General features: G+C 38.9%; 6 protein-coding genes and 2 long non-coding RNA genes across 10 annotated transcripts; 4 read left to right on the top strand and 4 right to left on the bottom strand.

Moving 5' to 3' along the window:
• The first annotated feature begins 695 nt into the window (after positions 1-695).
• On the top strand, positions 696-1,691 carry LOC145699052 (uncharacterized). The gene is made up of 4 exons (XM_081776306.1): positions 696-798; positions 936-1,295; positions 1,336-1,404; positions 1,500-1,691. The coding sequence occupies exons 2-4, from the start codon at positions 1,146-1,148 to the stop codon at positions 1,635-1,637; spliced, it is 357 nt and encodes a 118-aa protein (XP_081632432.1). The 5' UTR covers positions 696-798; positions 936-1,145; the 3' UTR covers positions 1,638-1,691.
• LOC145698922 (heparan sulfate glucosamine 3-O-sulfotransferase 3A1-like) lies at positions 1,676-3,059 on the bottom strand. Its single transcript, XM_081776165.1, has 6 exons — positions 2,903-3,059; positions 2,584-2,864; positions 2,323-2,520; positions 2,129-2,243; positions 1,978-2,087; positions 1,676-1,927 (listed from the first exon to the last, which is right to left on the bottom strand). Exons 1-6 carry the CDS (start codon positions 3,023-3,025, stop codon positions 1,786-1,788), a joined length of 969 nt encoding a protein of 322 aa, XP_081632291.1. The 5' UTR covers positions 3,026-3,059; the 3' UTR covers positions 1,676-1,785.
• Positions 3,060-6,867: 3,808 nt separating this feature from the next.
• LOC145699074 (uncharacterized) lies at positions 6,868-7,824 on the top strand. Its single transcript, XR_014133972.1, has 3 exons — positions 6,868-7,228; positions 7,271-7,600; positions 7,643-7,824. It is a non-coding gene; the product is annotated as an uncharacterized LOC145699074 (long non-coding RNA).
• Positions 7,825-9,423: 1,599 nt separating this feature from the next.
• On the top strand, positions 9,424-10,819 carry LOC145711587 (uncharacterized). The gene is made up of 5 exons (XM_081789276.1): positions 9,424-9,517; positions 9,558-9,803; positions 10,096-10,446; positions 10,496-10,556; positions 10,615-10,819. The coding sequence occupies exons 1-5, from the start codon at positions 9,439-9,441 to the stop codon at positions 10,817-10,819; spliced, it is 942 nt and encodes a 313-aa protein (XP_081645402.1). The 5' UTR covers positions 9,424-9,438.
• Positions 10,820-11,016: 197 nt separating this feature from the next.
• On the bottom strand, positions 11,017-11,962 carry LOC145699030 (uncharacterized). Its single transcript, XM_081776284.1, has 2 exons — positions 11,734-11,962; positions 11,017-11,678 (listed from the first exon to the last, which is right to left on the bottom strand). The coding sequence occupies exons 1-2, from the start codon at positions 11,749-11,751 to the stop codon at positions 11,049-11,051; spliced, it is 648 nt and encodes a 215-aa protein (XP_081632410.1). The 5' UTR covers positions 11,752-11,962; the 3' UTR covers positions 11,017-11,048.
• Positions 11,963-12,131: 169 nt separating this feature from the next.
• Positions 12,132-12,757, bottom strand: LOC145699063 (uncharacterized). Its single transcript, XR_014133970.1, has 3 exons — positions 12,560-12,757; positions 12,289-12,393; positions 12,132-12,241 (listed from the first exon to the last, which is right to left on the bottom strand). It is a non-coding gene; the product is annotated as an uncharacterized LOC145699063 (long non-coding RNA).
• A 347-nt stretch (positions 12,758-13,104) lies between these two features.
• Positions 13,105-13,818, top strand: LOC145711588 (uncharacterized). The gene is made up of 4 exons (XM_081789277.1): positions 13,105-13,128; positions 13,269-13,458; positions 13,506-13,579; positions 13,621-13,818. The coding sequence occupies exons 1-4, from the start codon at positions 13,105-13,107 to the stop codon at positions 13,816-13,818; spliced, it is 486 nt and encodes a 161-aa protein (XP_081645403.1).
• Positions 13,819-13,881: 63 nt separating this feature from the next.
• LOC145698890 (muscleblind-like protein 3) lies at positions 13,882-18,800 on the bottom strand. 3 transcript variants are annotated; one of them, XM_081776127.1, is made up of 15 exons: positions 18,652-18,800; positions 17,980-18,070; positions 17,356-17,432; positions 17,159-17,309; positions 16,986-17,108; positions 16,895-16,945; positions 16,725-16,850; positions 16,407-16,541; positions 16,257-16,346; positions 16,000-16,047; positions 15,822-15,957; positions 15,654-15,776; positions 15,558-15,609; positions 15,433-15,484; positions 13,882-15,388 (listed from the first exon to the last, which is right to left on the bottom strand). In XM_081776127.1, exons 1-15 carry the CDS (start codon positions 18,657-18,659, stop codon positions 15,371-15,373), a joined length of 1,281 nt encoding a protein of 426 aa, XP_081632253.1. In that variant the 5' UTR covers positions 18,660-18,800; the 3' UTR covers positions 13,882-15,370. The 3 variants fall into 3 exon arrangements, with proteins under 3 accessions (XP_081632253.1, XP_081632269.1, XP_081632262.1); XM_081776143.1 differs by lacking the exon at positions 17,356-17,432; XM_081776136.1 differs by lacking the exon at positions 17,356-17,432 and having other exon boundaries at positions 17,159-17,320.
• Between the last annotated feature and the right edge of the window lie 5,320 nt (positions 18,801-24,120).

Raw genomic sequence — 24,120 nt, forward strand, 5'->3', positions numbered from 1 at the left:
GGCTATTCATCGTCAGAGCTTGGACCGGAAGTGATCTGCGCTGGAAGGCTTGATAATGACGGAAACGGGCTTACTGATGGCGGTGTCGATACTTGCACAAGAGATTCGGGAGGGCCGTTAATCTGTGACATCGAGGGGAAAGCAGCACTTGTTGGCGTTGTTTCATGGCGAAAAAGATGCGCTGTAGAAGGACTACCGGGCATTTACTCATCGGTAGCATATCCGAGTTCATACGAATGGATAAGAGAAACTGTTGGCCCTGCTTTGAAGACAACAACAGCCACGAACACGACTTCAGCTTCAAAAGAGCAAATTTTTACATTCAACATTGTCTTGATGCTTGTATTCCTGTTCTTTTAGATTGCATTTTTTCCCAACTCATCATATTTGCTTTATTTGAAAATATATATTGTTATTAAAAAAATGTAAAAGGCAAGTTTATATTAGTCTGCATATTGTTCAGGGAAAAGAAAAATTGAAGTTTTGTCAAAATTGCCGAGTCACCCGCCGAGACAGTGAACCATGTATGAAGCAAATATGCAATGCAGAATGAAGCAATGCAGAAAGATCCGCAAAATTAATATATGAAAAGAAGTCAAAACGAAAAAAAGGGATTGAAAAATGAGCAAGGTGATAAACGCTTGACTCCGTGGGTGATTATCAGCATCTACTCTTCTGTTTACTTTTTCCAAAGAGCAAAAACCTCGAATTTACAAAGAAGATCGAGAAAATGGCTGATAAAAAATCAGCGAAAAAGGGAAATGAAGAAGATAAGCCAGTCACTATGGATGGTCTCAAGTGAGTTATCGAAATTTTTAGCCAATAAAAAGCGAGTTTTTCCAATTTTATCCAATCGACGCCCAAAAAAAGGAATGAATGAGATATGTCCTCTTTCTTGCATTTTTGATTTTTTTCGACTCAATTTCCTTTTTCAGAGGTCAGCTTTTGCGATTTGGCGAGCACAACATCCTCTCCCTTCGAAAAGAGCTCCACGCGGCAGTCGATGAAGAAGCCCGATTTTCTGATCCAAGCCAAAAGGACATCCGAAAACAGCTGATGGACAAAGTTCTTATGGGAAAGGCTCAAAGAAAAATTAGCGAAAAAACAAGAGGAGTACGTTTTGAGTCTTGTAAAAAGCTGTTTTGATGATAACCAAACTCGAGGACCAAGTAAACGATCATAAGAAACACGTGGTCGATTTGAACAAAAAGAGCAAGGATTTGAAGCTGACCTTCAATGTCCATAAAGAAAATGTCGAGGAACTGGAAGCACACAAGAGACAATGCAATCAAAAGGTTGAAAATCACAAATTTTGCTGGAAAAAAGGCGTTTTAGATTTCGAATCTGAGGGCGGAGAAAAAATCGCTAGAAGAATATGCTCAAATGCAGAAAACTGAGACAGATGTAAGTTTTTTTTTTATTTTGAAAATAACAAAGAGATACCCTTAAGTTTCCATTGAAATTTTAAGCTCATTATTTTATTGATCATTTTTTTTCAGAAAATGAACGCTGAAATGGCTCCATACAAAAAGCAAAATGCAATGCTGATGAACATCGTTTCCGCAGCCGAAAAGGGTCACAACATGCTGCTGACAACAATGTCCAGCATCAACAAAGAGATCAGTTCTGGCTTGTAGAATATGTTTCATAATATATTTTAACATAAAGTATACAAATATTAATTAAAATATGTGTTGATACGGCATCTGGTGGATAAATAATTAAGACTGGCAGTATTGAAAAATATGGACTAAATACAGAAATATAAATAAAATAAAATACGATTTATAATGCAGGATTCCAGTTCCAGTTGAACGGCTCCCGTCCTAAATCGCCAGCGAGTTTTTGAGAAAATGGTTCGAAGAAATTGAAAAGTCGCTGGCGCATGTCTTCGCTCATCGTCTTTGATGGTGATTTTTGTTGACCCCTAGTGGCGGAAAATCGTTAAAAGGGGACAAAAAAGGGAGGAGTTCTTACTTGATGCAGTATTTGGTATCGTCGCCGGTTCTAGTGTAGCAGTAGTAGCCGCGTTCTTCGTCGAAGATGAAATTTTTCTCGTCGATGATTCGCTCGATGTTCAAAAATTGCTAGAAAAATGAGGATTCTCGTTAAAAGTTGAGGTTTTTACCTGTGTTTGGACAACAACGCCTCCGGGATTGGAGATCATTTCAGTTCCATCGACGACCAAAAGTTGTCGCTGGTCGAAATTTTCAAGCCATCGTTTGTAAAAGACGGAATAGGCGCTAGAAATCGTAAAATATGCATCTTTTTTTGTTTTTAAGGAAAATTCAAGAGAACCCGGGGGCACTTTTTATTTCTTACCCATTTACAATCAAGTTCGAAATCGGATCAGTATAATTGAACCAATCCCGTCGCTCCTTGTACATTTTGTAGACCTCATCGTGCCACAAATCGCCCTGTTCCGCCTTGATCGCCGCCATTTCCGTCTCCATCTTGGAGAATCGCTCGCCAATGAAAGCTTCGAACTCCCCTGGGCTCGGTTCAGATCCAGCGTCGTTGCTAAAAATGCATTTTTGACAGCTGCTGAATTTTTGAAAAGCAAATATTTCGCTTGTTTCTTACGTTCTTGAATGCAAAAAATCCGAAAGAGTTCTTCTGACTGGATCGCACGTGACGTAGATCATCTTGATCTCCTTTTTGACGCCTGAGAGCTTGGAAACTTGGCTTTGGAAGTTTCGGACTCGGTCGGGAACGACAGGAAGTCGGTAGTAATTTGGCGTTTTTTCGTAGGAGAGAACATCGTCGGTCGTATTGGGCATTTTGGACTTGTAGTAATCGAGTCCATCTTTGAAATTATTCGCGAAGAAGAAGGTTTCTCCGGCAGAAGCAAGGTCAGGGTGAATCTGAAAGACGTTGAGAAAGTGAAAAAATAAGGGTGTACCTTGAGGAAACGAGATAGGGCGGAAGTTCCACATTTCTTGACACCGATGATGATAAAGCTTGGCAAGTGCTGGGTCTTGGGCATCGTCTTACGTCGCTTAATCCGCTCGTGGAGGCCGACCATGATCTGATCCACTGTCTTTGGCGCGGGATCGAATGTCGGGATTTGGTAGATGGGCTTTTCAATGGTTCATTTTTGATTTTTCTTGAAAAATATTTGAAAACAAAGGTTGTTCTTCGAATTGAAACCATTTCCTGACCATCAAGACCAACACCGATCGCTCCAGCTGGCAAAACCGCGCCGTAGGGCAGAGCACCTTGCGGAGCAGGGACATTTCCAAAAGCCGGGGCAGCGCCAAAACCAGGGACAGCAGGGGCAGCAGGGGCAGCAGGAGCAGCAGCGCCATAGCCAGGATTGACGTCTTGTGGTGGCACTCCATAAGCTGGCACTTCTTGAGCAGGTGGAGCTGCTTCAAACGCTGGGGCAGCGGGCTCGTAGACTGGGGCGGCAGGGGCAGCAGGTTCGTAGGCGGGAGCAGGGGCGGCAGCTTCGAAAGCTGGGGCTGCGGGAGCAGCGGCAGCAGCAGCAGCGTAGTCATCAACCATCGGGGCAAGAGGCTCGGGGACTTCAGCAGCACCTTGAGAAACTTGAGGAGCTTCGGGAACTGCTTGGGCGACAGGAGCTTGTTCAAATGCTGGAGCGGGTGCTTCAGCAAGAGCAGGGAGTTGAGGAGCAGCGGGGACAACAGGGCCAGCTGGAGCGTCCTGAACAAGAGCAGCGGGACGGGCACCACCGGCAATGCCAAGTTCGCTTTCAACTTCTTTCTCGAATCGCTCAAGCTCATTGTGAAGATAAGTCGCTTCAGAATCCTGGGCAGCTTGGGCGGAAACGCGAGCTTGTTCCCATTGCGCTTTCCAATCTGCTTGTTGGTCTAGGATTTCGTTTTCGAGGATTTCTAGGCGTTGTCGCTCGGTGAGAAGCATCGAGTGGATGAGGAGGATGGAGAAGCCGAGCATCATTCCGAGGAAGACTTTTTCAGAGGTCGAAAAAATGAAAATTAAAAGGAATTTTTTTTTTGAAATTTTTTTGATTTTTTTTATCTGAAAAAATGCCGCTGGACGAAAAATAAATTGAATTGAACCCAACTCGTCGATGAATTAATCTCGCATCTTTTATACGCGAGGATAGATTTCGCCCCTCAATTTTCGCAAAATTACAAAATGTTCATTTTGACCTCTTTCCTGTCGACAAGCATGTTAAACTTATGCCGCAACGTGCCATGGCTCTTTCAAGTTCGATCGCGCAAGCGGTATGTATGTATCAGATGGCGAGTTTTCCGGGCTGAGGTAAGGATTACAATTTTCTCTGCATGATAAGAAAAAGGAAAAGAGACGAAGGTTGAGATCAAGCTGCAGATTTGGGTGCGGCAACACGAATTGGCCGGCCAAATGGAACCTTTCAAAACTGCCCCGGGCAAATTCATGCGCTGAAGTTATGTTTTCTTTTCACTCGATTTCGTGCACTCAGGCTTAATTTGTGATCCTCTTGGACCATGATGGGATTATTTTTCCGTTGTTCTAGCTTTCTACTGAATATAATGAAGGATCCTTAATCATCTTCAAAAAAGTGACGTAAAGGTAAGGTGATTTTCAGAAAAAGTGCACTTTTAGGTGCACCTTACAAATTCTTTTTTCATTGAAGTTGAAGGTGAAGTTCTTTTAATACCCTCTTCCCAAGAATGATTCTATTTTTATCTTTCTAATAAGCACTTGTTTCTGAAGAGATATAGTCTCGTACTTGCTCTAGGAATTCGAGGAAATTTTATAAAATTCCATCGTAAAAATTCGTCGTAGAATTATTTCTCGGTAAATATGAGAATAATAAAAATGTGCTTCAATGAGAGTTTGTCGCAGTTTTTTCGAAAGATGATAAGAAAACGACTAATTGTTTTGCTCCCTTTTCTCGCAGCTCTTCCCGATAGAAACTGTACTGATTGCATCACCTTCCTTGACGAAAATGATATAAAACCAACACAAGCAAGCACGACAATGACAGTTGATGAAAACGAGCAAGTAACCCAATCATAAAAAATATCTAAAAAATTCGTTAAATTTCAAGAACGATTTCAATATTCTTGTCCTAATGAACAACTTAACAAATTCATACATTATCTCTGGTGACGGCTCAACAATCACTTCGCCAACAATAAAAGGACTTCTTGAGTATCCTACAACATCTTATGACTACGTTGCTAATTCTCCATATGCGTTATTAAAGGATCAGTTATATATTTTTGGTGGAAGCAGATATGGAGATCAGCGAAAAGTGTCTTTAAAAATTGTATTAATGTTACAAAAAAAATATAGATCAGAGGTGGATATTTTGAAATCAACCATAATTCCATTTTTTCTATAGCAAATTTGGCTTGATGAATCGGCTTGAATTTTCGCATGTTATCATCTTTTATATACAATCGGAGTCCAAAATAAGGGACTTTTTTTGCTCAAAATTTTTCGAAAAAAGTCCCTTAAATTGGGTCATCAAACCAAAAAATATGTCGCAAGCAAATTTTTTCGAAGTATATTTTTTGCGTCAAAATAAGCTAAAAGCATTGTTTTTGTGTCTTTAAAGACATTTTATAAAGAGGAAAACATATTCTGAACGGCAAATCACTTCAGTTTGTCGCAAAACTGATTGTAATCAAGGCTATTATTACCCTTTATCAGCTCTCAACTGACTGAAAAAGCTAACTTATCTCAGACAGCCCCTTAAATTGGATTTTTTTCTGCCGCTGATTTTCGGCATTTTGAGTCAAAAAGTCCCTTATCTTGGTGTCCCTTATTTTTACTCAGACTGTACTCGAATCAATTCTGAAAATCTCAGACTGATTTATTAAGCCAGTTTTGCGCTGAAAAAAATGGAATAATGATTTGATTTCAAATTATCCACCCCTGCTATAGATAGCAAAATTATTCGGTTGTCGATTTAGTCAATTGGGAACTCGATTGAATTATCCATATGATGGAAGAGCTGCCGCTCTAGCGATTGAAAATAACACTCAAGGTTAGACGAAATTTATACGTTCTAGTTTAAGATTGATATTTTAGCGCTTATTTGTTTTGACAGTTACAAATGGAATTTAAGATGTGAGATTTTCGATACAGTCAATGTTAAAACGACGCACTCTGTTAAATACCTAGGCATAACGCACAAAAAATCGACTTTTTATCTGAACGTCGCAGGAAGCTGATTTTCAGATATGATATAGACTTTTGTGCTCGGATAACATTACAAATAAAAAAAATTTCAAAATTTTCAAATTTAGTACTTTTTAAGTACCCCAAAGTTGTCAAAAAATTGATTTTTCGAGCAATCCAAGCTACGGGGTTGTAAGTATGCTCATTTGAAAGAGCGCAAAAAACTGAGTAAGAAACTTCAATAAAAAGGGGTGCATTGGGGGTTCTCTGGATTCTAGGGATGAAAAACTCGGAATCTGATGAGTCATCACTTATTTCAAAAATCGGCCTTTTTCAAAAATAACATGATTTTTTTGAAACTTATAGGTTTGGCATAAAAGATGTCCAGGATTCCGATCACGTGATCAAAAATTTTGAAAAAGTTCATCTTGGGGTCACTCGAGGTCATCAAAGTTCAAAAATTTGATTTTTGAAAAAAATACCGTATTTACCTGAAACTTATTGGTTCAACATAAAAAATGTCGAGGATTCCGATCACATGATCGAAAATTTTTAAAAAGTTCATCTTGGGGTCATTCAAGGTCATAAAAGTTCAATTTTTAATTTTTTGAACTTTTCGGAAAAATCATGACTAACGTAAAATTTATGCGTTCCACGTTAAAAAAGTGGACATTTTTTATCTAGTCACACGAAAGTTCAAATTGAGGTCATCTAAGGTCACTGTAGTTCAAGAACTCACAAATTTGAAGAACAAAAAATTAAAAAATCCTTTTCTCTAAATTAAGTCTTTGAGACGGCGCCTTGTATTCTGCAAGCACGCATTTTTAACGCTTCTTGAACGCCGGTTACTTCACTTGCCGATCGCATTGGCTTTTTTCGAAATGAGATCTTTGTTTTTACTATTTTTTTCGACATTTTATACAATCAGTCATTCGACTGATTTTTGTGTGCTAACTGTAGAGAGTGTGAAGAAGATTCTTATTGCGAATGGTGTCACAACTGAAGATGAATGGAACGAAAATGTTTCTCTTTACAAGCAAGGATACAAACAAAGATGGCGAGATTATATCAAATGCTCATCCTACTATCGATCGAAAGGGAGTTCGAAGATCAACAATTACCTTCATAAGTAAAAAATGAACTCGTCATTTTTAAATACCTAATTTTTCAGTGGAATTTTCGATCCGTCTAAACGACACCTCTTGTTTCCACCTGAAGTTCTTGATATCGCTGATTTTCCAAAACGTTCTTCGCAGCCATGGTCCGGCTCGATGAAGATGGTGCTTTTCGCTCCCATGATGAGTTTCATCGCATGTACCGTGTGGCTGTCGTCTGGCTCGCGCAAACATGGATGGAAGTTTTTGACAGTGACAACAATGAGTTTATTTCCTGGAACGAATTGGATATGGCTTTGCAAGAAGTGAAAAGACGGCGAGAAAAATTCGGTGCTGCACTGGAGAGTAAAGAAGTTCAGTATTTCTTCTCAAAATGGAAACCATCGGTCTGGAACACATTGAAGTAAATATAAAAAAATATATTTAAGACAATTCATGGTCTCGACATTGACGACCTGGTTGTATTTACTTCAGAAGCCTGGAATTATTACATTGAGAATCTTCGCCCGCCGACAAACCAACGAAATTTTGCGTGATTTTGTGTGCTAGAATAATTCTTCTCTGACTTATCAAAATTATCTTTTTCTAATATATTTCAAAATTTTGAAACCAAAAAGCCTTGTTCACCTTAAATGACCTTGAATGACCTCTATTTGAACTTTTTTATGTGACTAAATGAAAATGTCAATTTTTTAGCGTGGAACCAATAAATTTCACGTAAGTCTAGATTTGTCATAAAAGTTCGAAAAATTAATAATTGAACTTTTGTGACCTTGAATGACCCCGAGATGAACTTTGTGAGAATTTTTGATCACGTGATCGGAATCCTCGACATTTTTTATGTTGAACCAATAAGTTTCAGGACAATACAGTATTTTTTCAAAAATCAAATTTTTGAACTTTGATGACCTCGAATGACCTCAAAATGAACTTTTTCAGAATTTTCGATCACGTGATCGGATTCCTCGTCATCTTTAATGCCATACCTGTAAGTTTTAAGGAAATCAAGTTATTTTTGAAAAATGCCGATTTTTGGAATCAGTGATGACTCATCGAATTCCGAGTTTTTCATCCCTAGAATCCAGAGAACCCCCAATGCACCCCTTTTTATTGATGTTTCTTACTCAGTTTTTTGCGCTCTTTCGAATGAGCATACTTACAACCCCGTAGCTTGGATTGCTCAAAAAGTAGCGAGAAAAGGGATGAAAATAGTACTAAAAAGTACCAAAATTTTTTTTCCAAAAAATTTTGAAAAGTCGTTTTGGGTACTCTTGCTGCTCCCAAAGTTTCAAATTGATATCTCTTACAGGGAAAAAGTTGATTTTTTTGTACGTTATGCCTATAAATACCAACATGTTTATGGCAAGCTTGGATACTATGAGGGAAAACCAACAGCAATCGGTGGTTTGAATTCGAAAATGAATATTGAAAGCTGGACAAAAAATGGCTGGATAACAAAAGGCCACTTTAGCCAAGTTTATGGAACAATTTACGGGCACTCTTTGATAGGACTTGAAAGCGGTTCACTTTTCCTGTTTGGTGGAGCTACAAGAAAATTCAATGAAGACACATACTTGAAATCTGTCTACAAAATTGAGGACAATCAATTGATAGAAATTGGAAATTTGGCAAAGGTACTTTTTAATTAAACTTTTTCTTTTGGGCAAGAGGTAGGCCGTAAGATGCATTTACCGACAAGATATTCTCCTCGCGATTAAAATATAACTTACGTTTAGTACTTTTTCTCGGCTCTTCAATCAGAAATGGGCATTTTGTCTACCTCGTTCCGGGAAAAAGCCCTGGGTTTTCACTTCAACGAATCAAAATCAACGAAAGTGAGGTGATAGATGCAGCTATTATCGGCCACCATTCGTATGAGAATGCGATTCCTGTTTTATTTTCAACAGATTCAGATTACTGTGTCAAGGATCCTTCGATTTCAAATGCCTCTTATGAAACATTCTCCCTGTTTATCTTCATAATCTTATTTATAAATTACATTTAATGACTGCGAGAATGAAGACAATCAAAAAGTAGGAAAATAAAAAAAAATAAAACCAAAAATTATCAAATTCGCCTGCAAAAAGCATAATTGCCATCTTCTTTCGTACTAAAAAAACCAAGGAAACAAGTTAACGACAGGATTATCAAAAATGTCAGATTCGCCAGAGCGAGAAAAATATCTCTCAAAACCATCAGTTATAAAACTAAGAGGGGAGAAAATATGAGGAAAATTCTTGTTTTGAAAATTCTTCTTCATTTCTTCAAGGTCGAGGCTTGGATCGCTGAAAAATCTTACAAAGGTAGTTTTTCATGTTTTCTTTATTAGCTTATTTCTTCAAGAAAATCCATGCTATTCGAAAAACAACTGCAAACCCGAGGAAGTTTGCGTCCCAGAAGGGCAATCGCTGTACCAATGCTGCGATGTTGGATGGGATTATGATGAATTTGAAAAATGCCGTAGTGGGATCGCCCATCCATGCCTTGACCAACATCCCTGTCAAGAGGATGAGGTCTGCCAGCAGAAGATTAAAACTAATGAGATTTCTCATGACTTCGATTGTGTCAAAAAGGATGAAAAATGTCTCGGTAAGATCATTTATCAATGATAAATTACCATTCATCAAAAGTGGCTAGATTTTGTAAAAAAGCGAAGATCTACGATATTCAAATCTTCTGTAAAAGTCTCTAGATGTGGCGCAAAAGAGCCGCGATCGCATTATCAGCGCGTTTTTACGCATCCAGAAAATTCCAATACAGAGAGTTTTTCTCTAGTGCTTTTGCATAAAAGCTCTGGTGCGCTATATCTAGCGATTTTTCCTCGCTTCTTCGTACCGTAGATTCTCGCGCTTTAGACTCCATGGTTGATCTTCTTTCTCAGGAACAGTCGTTTGCGAGGAGTACCACCTTGGTTCCTGTTCCGCCAATCATCCGGAAAACCGAACTCGCATTCCCGTCCGCAGCCTCGGCGACTGCTACAACCTTTGCGACCAACGAGACGATTGCCTCGGCTTCGACATTGACGAAAAGGGCGGCTGTTTTCTCGCTAATCAAGACTGCCTCGAAGGAAACTCGACTCTTGTCCAAGATGATGGTCTTGAAGGCTGGTCAAAGTATGAATGCCCTTGGGGATGGTGGTGCTATTATATGGATTTGAGCAGTTACAAGCCGATTAATAGAAAACTTCGGATTCAGTACATTTACTATCCGATGAAGAAATGCAAAGCGCCCGGTGAGTTTTTGAAATTGATGAAGATCGTTGTTGATTTCATGGTTTTCAGAGCGCTCAGAGGAATGCTCAAAAGACTTGTTGAAGGACCTCGATGATCATATGAAGCAAGGGTATTGATGAGGCTATTTTCTTTCCGATAAATTGTCAATACCCTTGAAAGACATTCAGCAATGTCATGCTATCAATAGAGCCAAGCGTCAAAGAACTAGCAGGAATCTACGGCGAAATTCAAACGCTCGAGACATCTTTTGCCGACCAAGGAAAGAGTTTTTCATCACAAAATAGAAATCGAAAGACGGCTTTTAAACTCGAAGAAAGCGAATGGATATATCAACGTTCTCGTCGGCCTAAGTGTGTTGCTCCTGCTGATTAAAATTGTCGGGATGATTTTGAAAGCGACGAAGACGGATGAGATCATCATTGAAAAATTGCCGACAAAACAAATTCTCTGATGTTTTCCTTAGAAAAATAAACTAAATCAAGAAAACATGATTCTTGTATTTTGTTCGATTTATAAGTTTTTGTCAGGATTATTGATGAAAATGATGATTATTGCTAAGCCCATTCATGTAGGTTTTATCCGTTTTTATTTCACTTGACGATTATTCGTAGATGATTTCAGAGTTGTAACTGAGCTGGTGTCTTGATGGAGGATACGCAGGATAAATCGGTTGTTCTGGAGAACTTCGATTAGTTGCTTGAATTGTTGTGATGTCCATCAAATTAAATGGAATAGCTTGGGCTTCGAAAAATTGATCAGCCTCGCTTCTGTTTGACGATGGAGAATTTTTGTCTCGAAGAGCTTTTTCTTGATTGTTTTTCTTCTGACGATGAATAAGAAAGATGATAAAAAGAAGAAAAAGGATCAAAAATACGATGAAAACGACCGCTATGATTTTGAATTTTTTGAGATCTTTTAGAAGTGCTTTGTTGTTGCTTTTGCATGACTCTGTTTGAGAAATCGGTACAATTTTCGCTTTTTGTAATGTATCAAGAGCCGTTGTTGTCGAGTTCGTCATTGGTTGTTGCTTTTTGACCATTTTTATTGGAGCTCTGGATGTTGAGATTGTTGTTGAAGTTGTTGTTGCTCTCATTGGTGTTTTTGTTGTCGTTGTTGCTGTTGTAGTTGTTGGGCAAGTTCTTCTTATTTGGAAAGATTCATAGCATTGCTGAAGTCTCATTTGACGATTCTCACTCTCTCCTTTTTCATTCCTCAATTTCCCTTTGAAAAGCTAAAAATCATGTTAAACTTTATGAGAATCAAAATAAAAGCAAAAGAATGCTCACATTTTTCTTGCGAGTCATTTTCTCCAAATCATCCTTCAAATTTTCGATCGTTAAATCTTTTGACCAATTTTCTTGCTCCAAACCCTTGATCCTATCCAAAAGAGAAGACCGATCAGAAGCGGAAAAATCATCATCATCAGTCAAAGAATCTCTTTCGACCTCGCCATCCCCGCTCGATTCCCCACTCGATTCTTCCGCAAAAACAGCGAAAATAAAAATCAGAAAAATTTTCATTTTGCATTTCTGAGGTTTTCCCTTCTCTAAAGATGGTTTTATAGTTGCAGTATTTGCGCATTACTAATAACAAGATCGAAAAAATCATTAGACAAACATCGCCAATTTTTATTTGCAAAAATTGCTCATGCTTATTTTCCATGGAATCGTGAATGAGTCAAAAATTAATATCGAGATAATTTATTAAAGGGAAACATGTAACATGTATTTTTCGACATCAATAGTCAAATTCGGGAATTCCAAAGTCAAGTCGAGGGCTTCTTTTGTGCATCATCTGAAAAAAAAAATTGAATTTGGGCCAAAACCTTGGACATTTTTTACCTTGTAATCGACCATTCGTCGGAGAACGCCATTTAATCCCCGATTGTTGCCAATGGAATTAAGGGTCCAGCCTCGTGTTTCTCGAGCTGGGAAGAAGTTTGACTCCTAAAATGATGCAAAACTTTTTAATTGGTCAAAATTTTCTATGTTTTTTTATTAAAAAGGCCTATTTTTTGTAGATCGTAGCGAAAAATTGCCTTTGAATACCAAAAAATTGATGCTTTTAGCGTTATTATTCAATTTTAAAAATATTAATGAACAAATTTCTTACCTCTTCAGCGTTGAAAGCAGCAAAAAGTCCAAAAATCTTGACAAATTTCATTTTCTTTTTTTTCTGTCAAATTTTTATTTTCACTCTTTCGAAAAAGAATATCTCCACCCAAATCGCAGCAGCTTTTAAAGGATTGCGAATTAAATTCACTGGAAAATCGGGCTCGTCTCGAAAAAGCACTAATGATGAAAAACCCGTTTTGTGACTGATTGAGCTTCTTTTGCGATGCGACTTGTATCTTTTGCGTCAAGATGTTTTTATCGATGCTTGAGTGGCGGGACAAAGGTGCTTTCAAATTTTAAAAGCCGGAGACATGTGTTGCAATTTGTGCATTTTGCATAATATAATGCTGATGCCAGATGTCGCTGAATTAAATATTTTTGACACTAAATGAGTACTAGATAGAAACAAGATTTTTCAGAACTCGCTTGTTTTCCATCAAAAAATTGAAGAGCAAATACATAAAAGCAGGGTGATATTTACTGTCTTCAGAATTTTAGCGACAATTTCGCATTGCGCGAATTTAACTCATTTTTAAAGTGCAAATGTCGGAAGAACGACCCCTTTCAGTAAAAGAGAGACTGGCAAGATTTGAAAATCTTGCAAATAAACCCCAGGAAAAGCTCTTACCTATTCACTTTGCCATTAAGAGTCTTAAATTAAGACCTTTAATTTACGGATAGTTTTGATGACTGAGCCCTAAATACAGGAACCTGTAAGATTGAGACAGCGACAGGGTCCCAGAAGACGCCGGCCACATACTCTCAATACGTTTGCTCGAGATGAACTTGAAGGTTTCTTGAACAATCATTTACAAAACAGGCCACTAATTCCAGAGCAGCGAGAAAGTACTCCTGAAAATTCGCCTGATGATTCTCCGGTTGAATCTCCTCCAAGAGGTACCTTTTCAATTTTTCCAAAATCATTATTTCATTGAGATTTTTAGAGGAACCTCCTCAGCAAAATAACAATCAGAGTTCTTTGGAGTTTGAAGAAACGAAGGAAAAACTCAAACTTTGCGTAAGAAAATTAAATATTTTCAATATTATAAATATCCTTAGGAGAATGCGAATAGACAACTCCAGCAAGATGTTAAGAAATTCGAGAGCAGAGTTGAAAACTTGCATTTTCTGACTCATCAAATGAAGAAGCTGGTATGCAATTCGTGCCACGAAGAAGCTATATCTGTTGCGTATGTTCCTTGCGGCCATGGCTTTTGCTTTAATTGTTTGAATGAGTTCGAGAGACCTGCGAAATAAAACACGGAAAGAAAACTTTCATCTAAAGAGTAAATTTATTAATTGATAAAAACATGACATGCATAATGTTGTTTTGAACGTTGTTTTTCAGAAACAGTTTGTTTAGTCAGTTAAATTAAAAATAAAAGTAGTAACAGATATGAATGAACGGGTTTTCGGCGAAAAGAACAAAAAAATAAAAATGTTAAGTCTGGATTTTATCAGTCGGTTGTTTCGAAAATAAACGTGAAGCTATTACAGTTGAGAAGCTAAGCGGACTGGGCATTCGTGTTCTTATTGAAAATGCGACGAAGCTGCGCGGTAATCGTGTGCATTTGGTAATTGTGCGTGTATTTTTCATCCTCCTAAGGGTTTTCGGCCAATCAGATTGCTTCAATTCCCAAAAAATGGTATCGGACGCTCTGATTGGCCGAAAACCTCGTCACTTGCGGCGCTATCGAAAAATTGCGCCAACTCGATTCTGACCAATCAGAAAGCGTTATTTGACATACAAAGTCAAAGCTTCTCGTCCTTTGATTCGTCAGAAAAAATCTTCCATGATGGCGCTGTTTGACAAATAGCGCCAAAATCATTCCAAAAAGAATACTAAAATTTTCGCACACGAAAGCAAAAACAAACTTCTGCTCAAGCATCACGTAAGTCAAAGCCCCCTTTTTCTTCCAAAAATTTGAAATCGAAGAAGACTCGACCTGTCGTGGATACAAAAAGCGGCTTAGCTTTGGGCTGTTGGTAAAAAATATGAAATTTCATCTAGTTGAATGTTTCTTGTCTTTTTGTAAAATCGATAAAATTAGTTTCAAAAAAAGAAAACGAATCGAAGCAGCTGTAGGAAATGTTGGGCTTCTGGTGGGACTGTAAATAAAGAAAAAAAATGAGATTAAATAAAAAGAAGCGATAAAGCCGAAAAAATAAAGCTAAAAATGAGAATTGGGGAAAATGAAGAAATCCAAAAAGTAAGCTCAAAGCAGCAATAATACAAAATAAGTTGACTGAAAAGAGAAGGATCATTTCTGAGGGTTTCGTGCTTTCTCAGCCAATCAGAGACGAGTTTTGCTTGTCACAGCCAATAAGAAGTCGGTCTTTTCTCTTAGCCAATCAGAGACAAGTATTTCATCTCCTAGCCAATAAGAAGTGAGCTTTTTTGTTCTTAGCCAATCAAAAACTAGTACTCTTTGTCTTAGCCAATGAAAAAGCCGCAAAAGCCCATTACCTCACAGAAAATCACCTACCCAAAATAAGGAGAGTTTAATTGAGCTGAAATCTTGGATAAGAAATTTAAAAAGTTGGGGAATTAAAAAAAAAGAAAAGGGATTAATTAAAAGAAGCAGGGGTCAGTTTTGTGAGCTTGAAGAAAAACCAGGGAGGACTGACTTCCTTGGCCGCTGCTAGAAAAGAAAGAACAAAAATAGAATTGAATAAATGGGTTTTGAACTAAATCGGACGTCTAGTAGGAACTTTTGGAACTTCGGAAGGTGTTTTTTTTTTTAGTCTACGGAAAATATTCTAGATTTCACCACGTGGGCTGCTGCTGCTGTTTTTTGCTGTGCAAAGTTTAGTTCGACCAATTTCGCTGAAAAAAGAGGGTTAATTCGGGAAACGAAGAAGAGAACTTACAATATTCTGGGCTTCTTGTTCGCTCCAAGTTCCGATTGGCATGGTCATTGGACTTAAAATGGGGTAAAATTGGTAAATGGAATTTTTCAACGATTTTCCGACTAAATTAAATAAAATTAACTCACTTGACATTTCGAACTTGCTGCTGCGCCGCCCAATTATTTTGCTGCAATTGGACTTAACCACAATTTTAATCTTCCTCTATCAATTTCTTTCATTACCGTTGGCGAAGGGCGCTAAAGAGTGATGAGCTTGCGAAATCGGCATCATGTAGGAGGTCATCATTGGCATCGCCAGCGATGTTGTTGGAAAACCCCCGTTTTGAGAGCTGTACTCTTCGTGAACTTTGAAAAAGGGATGAAAACGGGCTTTCGGGAAAAGGCGCTTACGATTAAGGGAGGTGCCGGATGAAGCGCGCTGCTGCTGGCTGGACTGGATTGGATCGAAAGTCTGGACTCCGGAGGGGCGGCGTTGTTGCCCGTTCAAATCGTATTTCATGTTGTATTTGTTCTCCAACTGCTGGCTCTAGAATGGTCGTTGGTTCTAGAAGGGCTTGTTTCGGATTACCTGAAGCTGGAAGCTGGCCATGGGCGAGGAAACACCACTGTTGATCATCTAAAATAATGGATGAAGGAGGAGAACATGAAGTTCTTAAATAGATTGTCTACTAGACAATTTGTCTGCTAGACATCGCGGATTTACGTTAATTATACCGTCAGATAAGCTTAATTTATTTCATGAAAATCTTGATTCTGCAACGGATGAGTCTAGTCGACAATTTTGAGATAATACTGTTCCAAGTTTTAAGATAAGGGGGTACATACGGGTTTGCTCTCAAAAGTTGTTGGAAGAATCGATCTGGATGTTTGGTCCGTTTGTTGAGAAACAAGGGTTTGTCGATGTTTCACCTCGCTCTGAAAAGATTTTTATGAATTCAACTTTTTTTTGAGCTTAAAACTAAGGGTATCACTTACAATAAGATGGCTGGGCGGGTGAAAGTACTTGCAAAGCGGCCGCTGACATCTGCCTTTAACCGCGTCCATGCAGACAATTACAGTGTTGTCAGAAGTATCGATCATCGACTGATCCCCTTTTTGCAGAATATCCAGCTAAAAGCACGAATTAAACAGTCATTCTTTTTTAACCTTGATTGTGGCTTTATCTTCCCTCACGTACGAATAAAATATAAATCCGACTGAACGTCAGCTATTCTCTACGTGCGCCGGTGAAGAAAATAAAGCGCTTAGTGTGAATTATTAATAAATTTATCAAATAGAAAAAATATAGCTTACCGGTGGATGCGCAAACTTGCAAGTTTCGATGCCTCGTTCGCAGTTGGAACGAATGTAGTCGCGGCAAATTTCGAGCCGATCGGGGCGGATACCCTTAATCGTCGCCGGCTGCTCTTGGTTAAGGATCTAAAAAGAGGGATGAGAGTGGTTTTTAGGGAGAAAGAGCTTACCATAACAGGAGTTTGGACGATTGAAAGAGGTTGAACTCCGGATAGGACGCCCTTAATATCGCATTATTTTTCAGAGAGATTATTAACTGACCATTTGAGTTGTATTTTGAAGAAGTTTCTTGTTCATTTGCGCGTTTCTTCCATTTATTTCCAGCTGATTTTTGATGTGTGGCGAGGGATGAAGATATTTGCAAAACTCTCGGTGGCATTTTCCCTGTATTAAAAGAAAAAGGGATGAGCAAGATCGAATGGGGGTTGATTTACCTTCAACGAGTCGAAACAAGCCGTGACTTTTCCATTTTCGACGACGATGCATTTGGACTGCGGATGGGCGAATTTGCACTCATCCTCGGATCGCTTGCAGGCGCCGCGCATGAACTCGCGGCAGACCTCGACTTTGAGCCACTCGGTGTCCCTGAAATCGCCCTTGATTGCGTGTTACGTAAGCTAGTCTCTCTAACCGGTTGGAGTTTGACGCCGGAAAGGCATTGGAAGCGAGCGAAGCGGCATTAAGCGATTGAGTTGGAAGCGAAGCAATCTGAAAGCAAATCTGTCACTTTCAGAACGCGAATCAAGAATATAAGGACGGACAAAAAATAAATGACAAATTCAATAATGGGCAACCTGAAAGGTTTTTGGGGCCCCGACGGGGTAGCGTGAGGAACCGACAAAATAATTTCGACAAATTTTGCGTGGGCGGCTACTCGTCTGCGGATTGGCCGATGAGCCAAATCGTGGCTTCTGATTGGTTGAAAATTTCGGGGAGGTTTCTTGGACCGACAAAAAAATTTCGACGAATTTTGCTTGGAAATTTTCGACCAATCAGAAGCCTTGATCTGGCATACCGGCCAATTAGCAGCCGAGTAGCCGCCCTCGCAAAATTTGTCGAAATTTTTTTGTCGGTTCCAGACACCATCCTAAAATTTCAAACAAAATTAGTCGAAATTTTTTGTCGGTTCTTGACACCTCCCCGCCCCGACTTTGGGAAAAGATTGTTTTCGAATAGTAATGATCCCTTTTTTTATAAAATTTTGAAGCAAAAAACTGTGCACCAGTAAGCGCTAAAACAATCCATCTGTACTTACAGGCATTTTGTTGTTTGATCTTTCGCCATCCAGCTTTCTCGGGTCGCCCCAGGTTTCGATAGGAAAGTTGCTTTGTTGATACATCAAATGGCTGAAAACAAAAGTTTGAAAACAGGAATAAATTGGGCATCAAGCGATTTTGGTCAACCTCTTGGTCAAAAAATTGCAATTTCCGTCAATCGGTGAGTTTTTTCTGCTTTTTTTAGAAATCACTTTTGGGGGAGAAAATTTCGATCTTTTCATCAAGCACTTGTGATTTTTTGAATTTGATTAAGGTGAAGTTCTTAGTTACGGTCACGCATCAGTTGGCGACATAACAATGTGTAATTCTGGTTCTGGAGCAGAATACATATTGATTTGACGAAAGAAGAAGGTCTTTCGAAAGAGCGAGATATTTTTGGAGTGTCTGTCAGACAGTAAAATAACGAAGAAGCTACATTTCAAGCTTAAAATTTAGACAGTTCTAGAGTTTTAGAATTAGAGAACAAAAAAACGCTTGACGCTATTTTGAGCGAGAAAAAAATCAAGATTTTCGAGTCAAAAAGCAAATTGATGAATCAGTTCTTTGAAGCGATTTCTTCAAAATTAAGATTTATTTCCTCCTTGAAAACTTTGAAAAAATACATTTAAAAATTTTCTATAATAATAAAAATAATAAATTTGTCAACTTACAAGCTCATTTTTCCCCTTTCAAGCGTTGCACGAGAAAAATAATAAAGAAAAAACGGACAATTTTTATTCTAACTTAAAGTTCAGCGTCAATGGCAATCTCTTTGGAGGGCGAGGGAAAAATAGAGAGAGAGGCGCGGATGATCGCTCGCGCAGCGTCCTTCTGAAAGCGGGAAGCGAGCCGCGGTCAAAGTCAATGTAGCCAGCGACGGGCGCCAGAACAAGCCCGGCTCAAGAACAAGAGCACGCACACAACGAACCCGCTAGGGCTAGGGTTAGCGCGGGGGTTTTGGCAAGAAGTTCATTCTTTTTGATCTGAGAATTTCATACTGAAGAGGTCGTCTTATTGAGAAGAAAAATACTGTAAGACCTCATGATAAGACAAGCCCAAGCTCAACCGATACTGTCACCCTTTATCGAAGTAGTTAATATTATTTACAGGATTATTTTTCAGACTTCATAAAAGGATATTTGCTATAGCAACACCCTTATTCTATCTGACTTAAAACGTTCTTTTGAAAGAGTTTGATAAGGGCGTCACTTTTGTTGTCTTTTCACAAGGCCCTGACACCCTTATTTGATTCCGCCGAAAGGATTTTTTGAGTATAGAAAAATAAGGGTGTCGCATTCTTAAATATGTTGACATAAAATCTTAAAAAACTCGATATGAAAAAGTTCAACTGATCTAGCTTTGTTTGTGGGTCCACCCTTAATCCTTCTGAGTGCGAACGTGCCTGTCAATTGTGCTGATCAAATTGAGCTGAGAGGTAAGTTCTGGCTCACGAATAAATGAGCCGCCTCACGCGTTCGCTTTCTCAAGAGCCTTTTGAAATTGAAAACGGCGCACGAAGCTAGCTGCTGCTCGCGCTGCGGCGTTCGGACCCCCCGACAAGGGGATTGCCCGCGATTCTGCCTTCCAGCTGGATGATTAAACGCTTTTAGGGGATTTATTACTTATCGCAAAGCATTGGCAAAAAAATTCCTTTTGAAATAATTTCGCAAAAATCCTGAGATAAAGAATTTTAGCTTTCAGTTTTGTACTTTATTTTTTCTAAAGTAATCGGTAGAAGCTACCATCATGATAACCAAAATTAATATAAGATTTGGTGTAAATTTGTTTCAATACTTAACAAAGATCTAAGTAAGTGCTTGCAAACGAAAGCTTTGCTAGAAAAATAACCTTCATTCTTTCTCTACCAAGCAACTCTTATCTTTTGAATAAGAGTTGCTGGGTTCGACTTGTCTTGCCTTGGTCAAATCTTAAGATTTGTTAACTATACAACTAGAAGTTATCTATTTTTATACCGCTATTTTAAATAGCCTATTTATTACCGGTATTTATTAAACCGCTCTTAACCTTAGAAACTCGTTATGACAAGTGGAAAGTCTTTCGCAATTAGAGCTGCCTTTTTATCACCAGAATTCATCCTCAGACATTTTCCAGACCTTCTTATTTGGTCAGATGGGTACCTCCGTCTTTTTTTGAGCTAATTTATTTAATTGATGTGACGCTTCCTTACAATGATGGAGTCAATTATAAAAAAATCCGAGTATAGTCAGAGTCGATTCATCCTCATAAACCGTCGCGTCATTACTAATATCTTATCAAATCTGAGTCCAAATATTCAAAATGAATAGTTCTTCAGGCGCATTCCTCGCTCAAATTTGCTGGTAAAAAAGGAGCATTTAATATTTCTCAACAAAGCCTTTCACCTTAAGATCATTTGGTGGTCTGGTATCGGAAACTGCATCAGTGCAAACATTGATCATTTGGTCATTTTTGACACATTTTGGACCAATTTCAAAAGATTTCAAGAAGCACGTGATCTGACCAAAACACAAACCTTTATTTATTTCGTTGAAAAACTGTCTTCCGATCTTCAAAAAAGTCTCTTTCCTTCAAGAAGAATCCATCAAGAAAAAAATCAATTAAAAAGACGTCTTTTCTGAGAAAGGTCACTTCAGAAGGGAGCTCAGAATTAAAGTTGAGCTCCGACTTTGCCAAGTCTGATGCCGTTGCAGTTGGCGTCTTTTCTTCGACCAATTGGAGCGGAGGCGCGCGGTGCAAACGTGAGCCACACGCGCCGGAGTCCGCGCGCCGTCCGCGATCTTGACCGCGAGCGAGCGCCTGCGCGCCGCGATGCCCAACCGCCGATTTCGCACGTTCCAGCCCAAAATCGTTATTCAATTAATAATAAATAAAAAGAAATGTTCTTTTTAGAAATCACAGATGAACTTTTCGAAAAGCATTTTCATTTCAAAACCTTGGCTCGACAACCTGTGTAAAAAAATCCTGAGTCAGGGTTTCTATTTTTTTAAATTAAAAAGCCGCGTAGCGGCTTTTTTTAGAAAAGTAGCCGCGGAGCGGCTTCGCGAAGATAATCTTTAAATTCAAATTCTGGCGAAGCCGCTTTGCGGCTTCGTTTAAAAAAAATTGCTTTGCGGCTTTTCTTACTAAAACTCTGAAACCCTGACTCAGGATTTCTGAACACGTAGCCGAACCCAGTTCAAAACCTGACACAGGTTTTTCACAGGTCGAAGAGCCAAGAAAAAAGTCAGATCATAACTGACATCTTTTTGTTGACAACATTAACAAATCAATTTATTCCCATTAAATCTAATCGAGTTGATCATCACATGATCCCTCTTCAAACAGAAGAGTCAAAGTCCATCATTCTATTTTCAAGTCCATAAGAGTCCAAAGTCGTTAAATATTCAAAGCCAACTTGAACAACATGGTGCTCGTTGCGCAACTCGACACAAGTCGTCGAGGGTCAAAGTTGCCGTTGTCAGCGTTTCGCTCCCCTTTTCGATTGGCCGTGTCGCCGGGCGTTGGCCTTGCTGCTCTCTCCCCGTCGCTCGGCCTCGGTCTCAGAGACACTCGATCTGCGAGCCGGAGAGAAACGATCTTACCAGCCAATTTCGCGACTCCAAATTCCAGCGCTAGAAAAAGCATGCCGCCGCCTCTCCTTATTCGTCGATTGGGAGAACAACCACCAGCTGCCAGTTTTGGATAACGGGATGATATACCCTCAATCGACTGAATGAAACAAAACTGGATTTCGATTCGCGATTTTCTGAATCCGGGATCATCCCATTAACCCAAATCCTGACTGACAATGGGTCTCACTTACAACTTGAACTTTTGAATGAATTTTTGACTTAAGGGTATCCCTATCTTTCGGTTTGAGCATTTTAAGGGCGGTTTTGGGGTCTTTTCAGGCGCTTTTAGCATATCGAAGGCTATTCCCTTAAGTTTTTCGTCATAAAACTTAAGGGAACCCCTCTTTCCAAATTTTGCCTTGGCAGACCCTTAACTCAACCCCTTAGGAATCACGATTTAGCGTTTTTCCAAGCGAAAATTAAGGGGATACCCTTAAGAAACTGTTAGAAGAATCACTATCAAAACTGTTTACTCAAAACTGTTAGTATCTCTATCTCTCTGTCTCTGTCTCTCTTTTTCTTTATCCATCGTTTTATTTTTCCCCTGTTTAGTTAATTGCCAATAAAAAAAATTTGATCCGAAAATTGATGGATTAGAAATTTTCGATTTCTCAAAAATGTGTCCTAAGCCAGGTCACTCGTTCTCGAAATGATGAGCGATGATCGGATGGCGGAGTGTGCGCGAGGCAATGCGCTTGTTTTATTGGAGCATTTTGCGCTGAGTCGGCCGAGTCTGAAAGACGAGCATCGCAACTTGCGTCCGACAGAATATTTTCCGCAGGCAAATTTACGTTTCAAGCGACTCGAAAACACTGTCTATCAGAACGCGAATCCAACTTTTGGTAAATCGTTGTTGTTTTCAACATATCGTCCGGCACATAGGTCAAGCGTTTTGTGCGTGTTCTGGTTCTGATAAAAAACTCAGAAACGTCTAAATGGGAAGTATAAAAAAAGAGCTTTCACCTTGACGTGATGAAATCTCAAAAGTCAATGTGAGATGTTAGCGAAGTTCCTTTAAATTCTGTCAGCAAAAACAGAGGTGATTTCTTTTTGCCATTTTATCTGATCGTCTCTACAGCAAAATTAAATTGTTTTTGATGATTTTAAATACTTTCGATTAACCGAACACCTCCTCAGAGACAGAGGTGGAAAAATTGCCTTTGAAAAAGAAAGAATCCGTAGGGATATTTATCGATGAGCTTTTTTTTGGTTTCTTTTCGAGCAATTTTCACGAAAATGAACCTACTTTGGGGACATTTTAGCAGATTTTTTCTGGCCAAAATTTTTTCTTGTTTTTGCCGATGAATTATTTCAACCCTTTTCAATTCAATCCTCATTTTAAATTTCTCCATCCAATCAGGTTTCACCGCTTTTTTTTTTGTTTTTCCGTAATCCGGATATTGACGGCACCCCCCCTCATGGTTTTTAGGTCTAAGGACAGAAAATCAAAATTAACAAGTTAATTTTTTTGAATCATTTTACTTTCATTTTAGTCAGATTCAGCGTATTCGTAAACCCCGATAATTGGGTACTTCCCCTTAGGGTACTTATCCTTCCGACGTTTCAAAGGCCAAAAACGTCCTACTTTGATCCTGGAATATGAAGGCATATTTGCCTTTTCACTTATTTGCTTCGCAAACTCTGATCTTACTCTCGTAAAAAAGACATGTTGAAACAAGTGAGTGTTCAGAGTTTAATAATGACCCTTCATTTTTTGTGAATTTTTTTCATCTGAGATACCAAAATTGAAACAAAAAAATGGCAAAAACAATAGAGCCTGAAAATGGTCAAGATATTGGCCATCCAAGTCAACTGGAAAGAAAGAAAGTTGAATCTTGGCTAAAGGAATTTCTTCCGAAACTGAAGAGAACAACTTCGCGGAGTCAGAAATGCCGACTTGTGGAATCAGTTTCGAGAAGCTATTTTGAAGATGATGGCTGGTGCGTTTGGTGGTACTTTATTATTTTCAGGAAGGACGGCTTTGCAGATGTTTTCTTCAGCCGGCAATGGTCACAAAGGGAATTGAAGCTGACGACATTCCAAAAAATGCTTCTTGAGAATAACCCTTCCTTTTATGGTGAGACAATAAGTCGATGGGATATCAAAGAAGAAACTGGCGAATGGCAGCTAGCCGATGATTTGGAGAGTAAGATTATTTCGAAAGGAGGAGAAGCAATCGTTCTTGCTGAGAATTTCGATGGTTTTGAGACCGCGGTGCGAGTCCAGGTTTTTGATCCCTTTCTTTTTACCGAGGAATTCGGAGCCGAAGAGATTATTTTTGATGTGAATTTTTCTAAAGGTTTAATAAGGTTTTGAGAATTTTTTGCTCAAGAAATTATTTTTAGATTTTGAGCCAGCAAAAAGCCAGGAATCATCCGAAGACAACGATAAGAAGATCCCATGCCATAAGAATCTGGGCTCGGAAGTCTGAGTAGAAAACCTAAGTCAGGGCCTGCAAGAGCTAAAATGAAAAGCCGCGTAGCGGCTTTTTTTAAAAACGAAGCCGCAAAGCGGCTTCGCATATTTTAC

This window comes from Oikopleura dioica, chromosome 1 (genome assembly GCF_907165135.1).
Source record: "Oikopleura dioica chromosome 1, OKI2018_I68_1.0, whole genome shotgun sequence".
Lineage (NCBI taxonomy): Eukaryota > Metazoa > Chordata > Appendicularia > Copelata > Oikopleuridae > Oikopleura > Oikopleura dioica.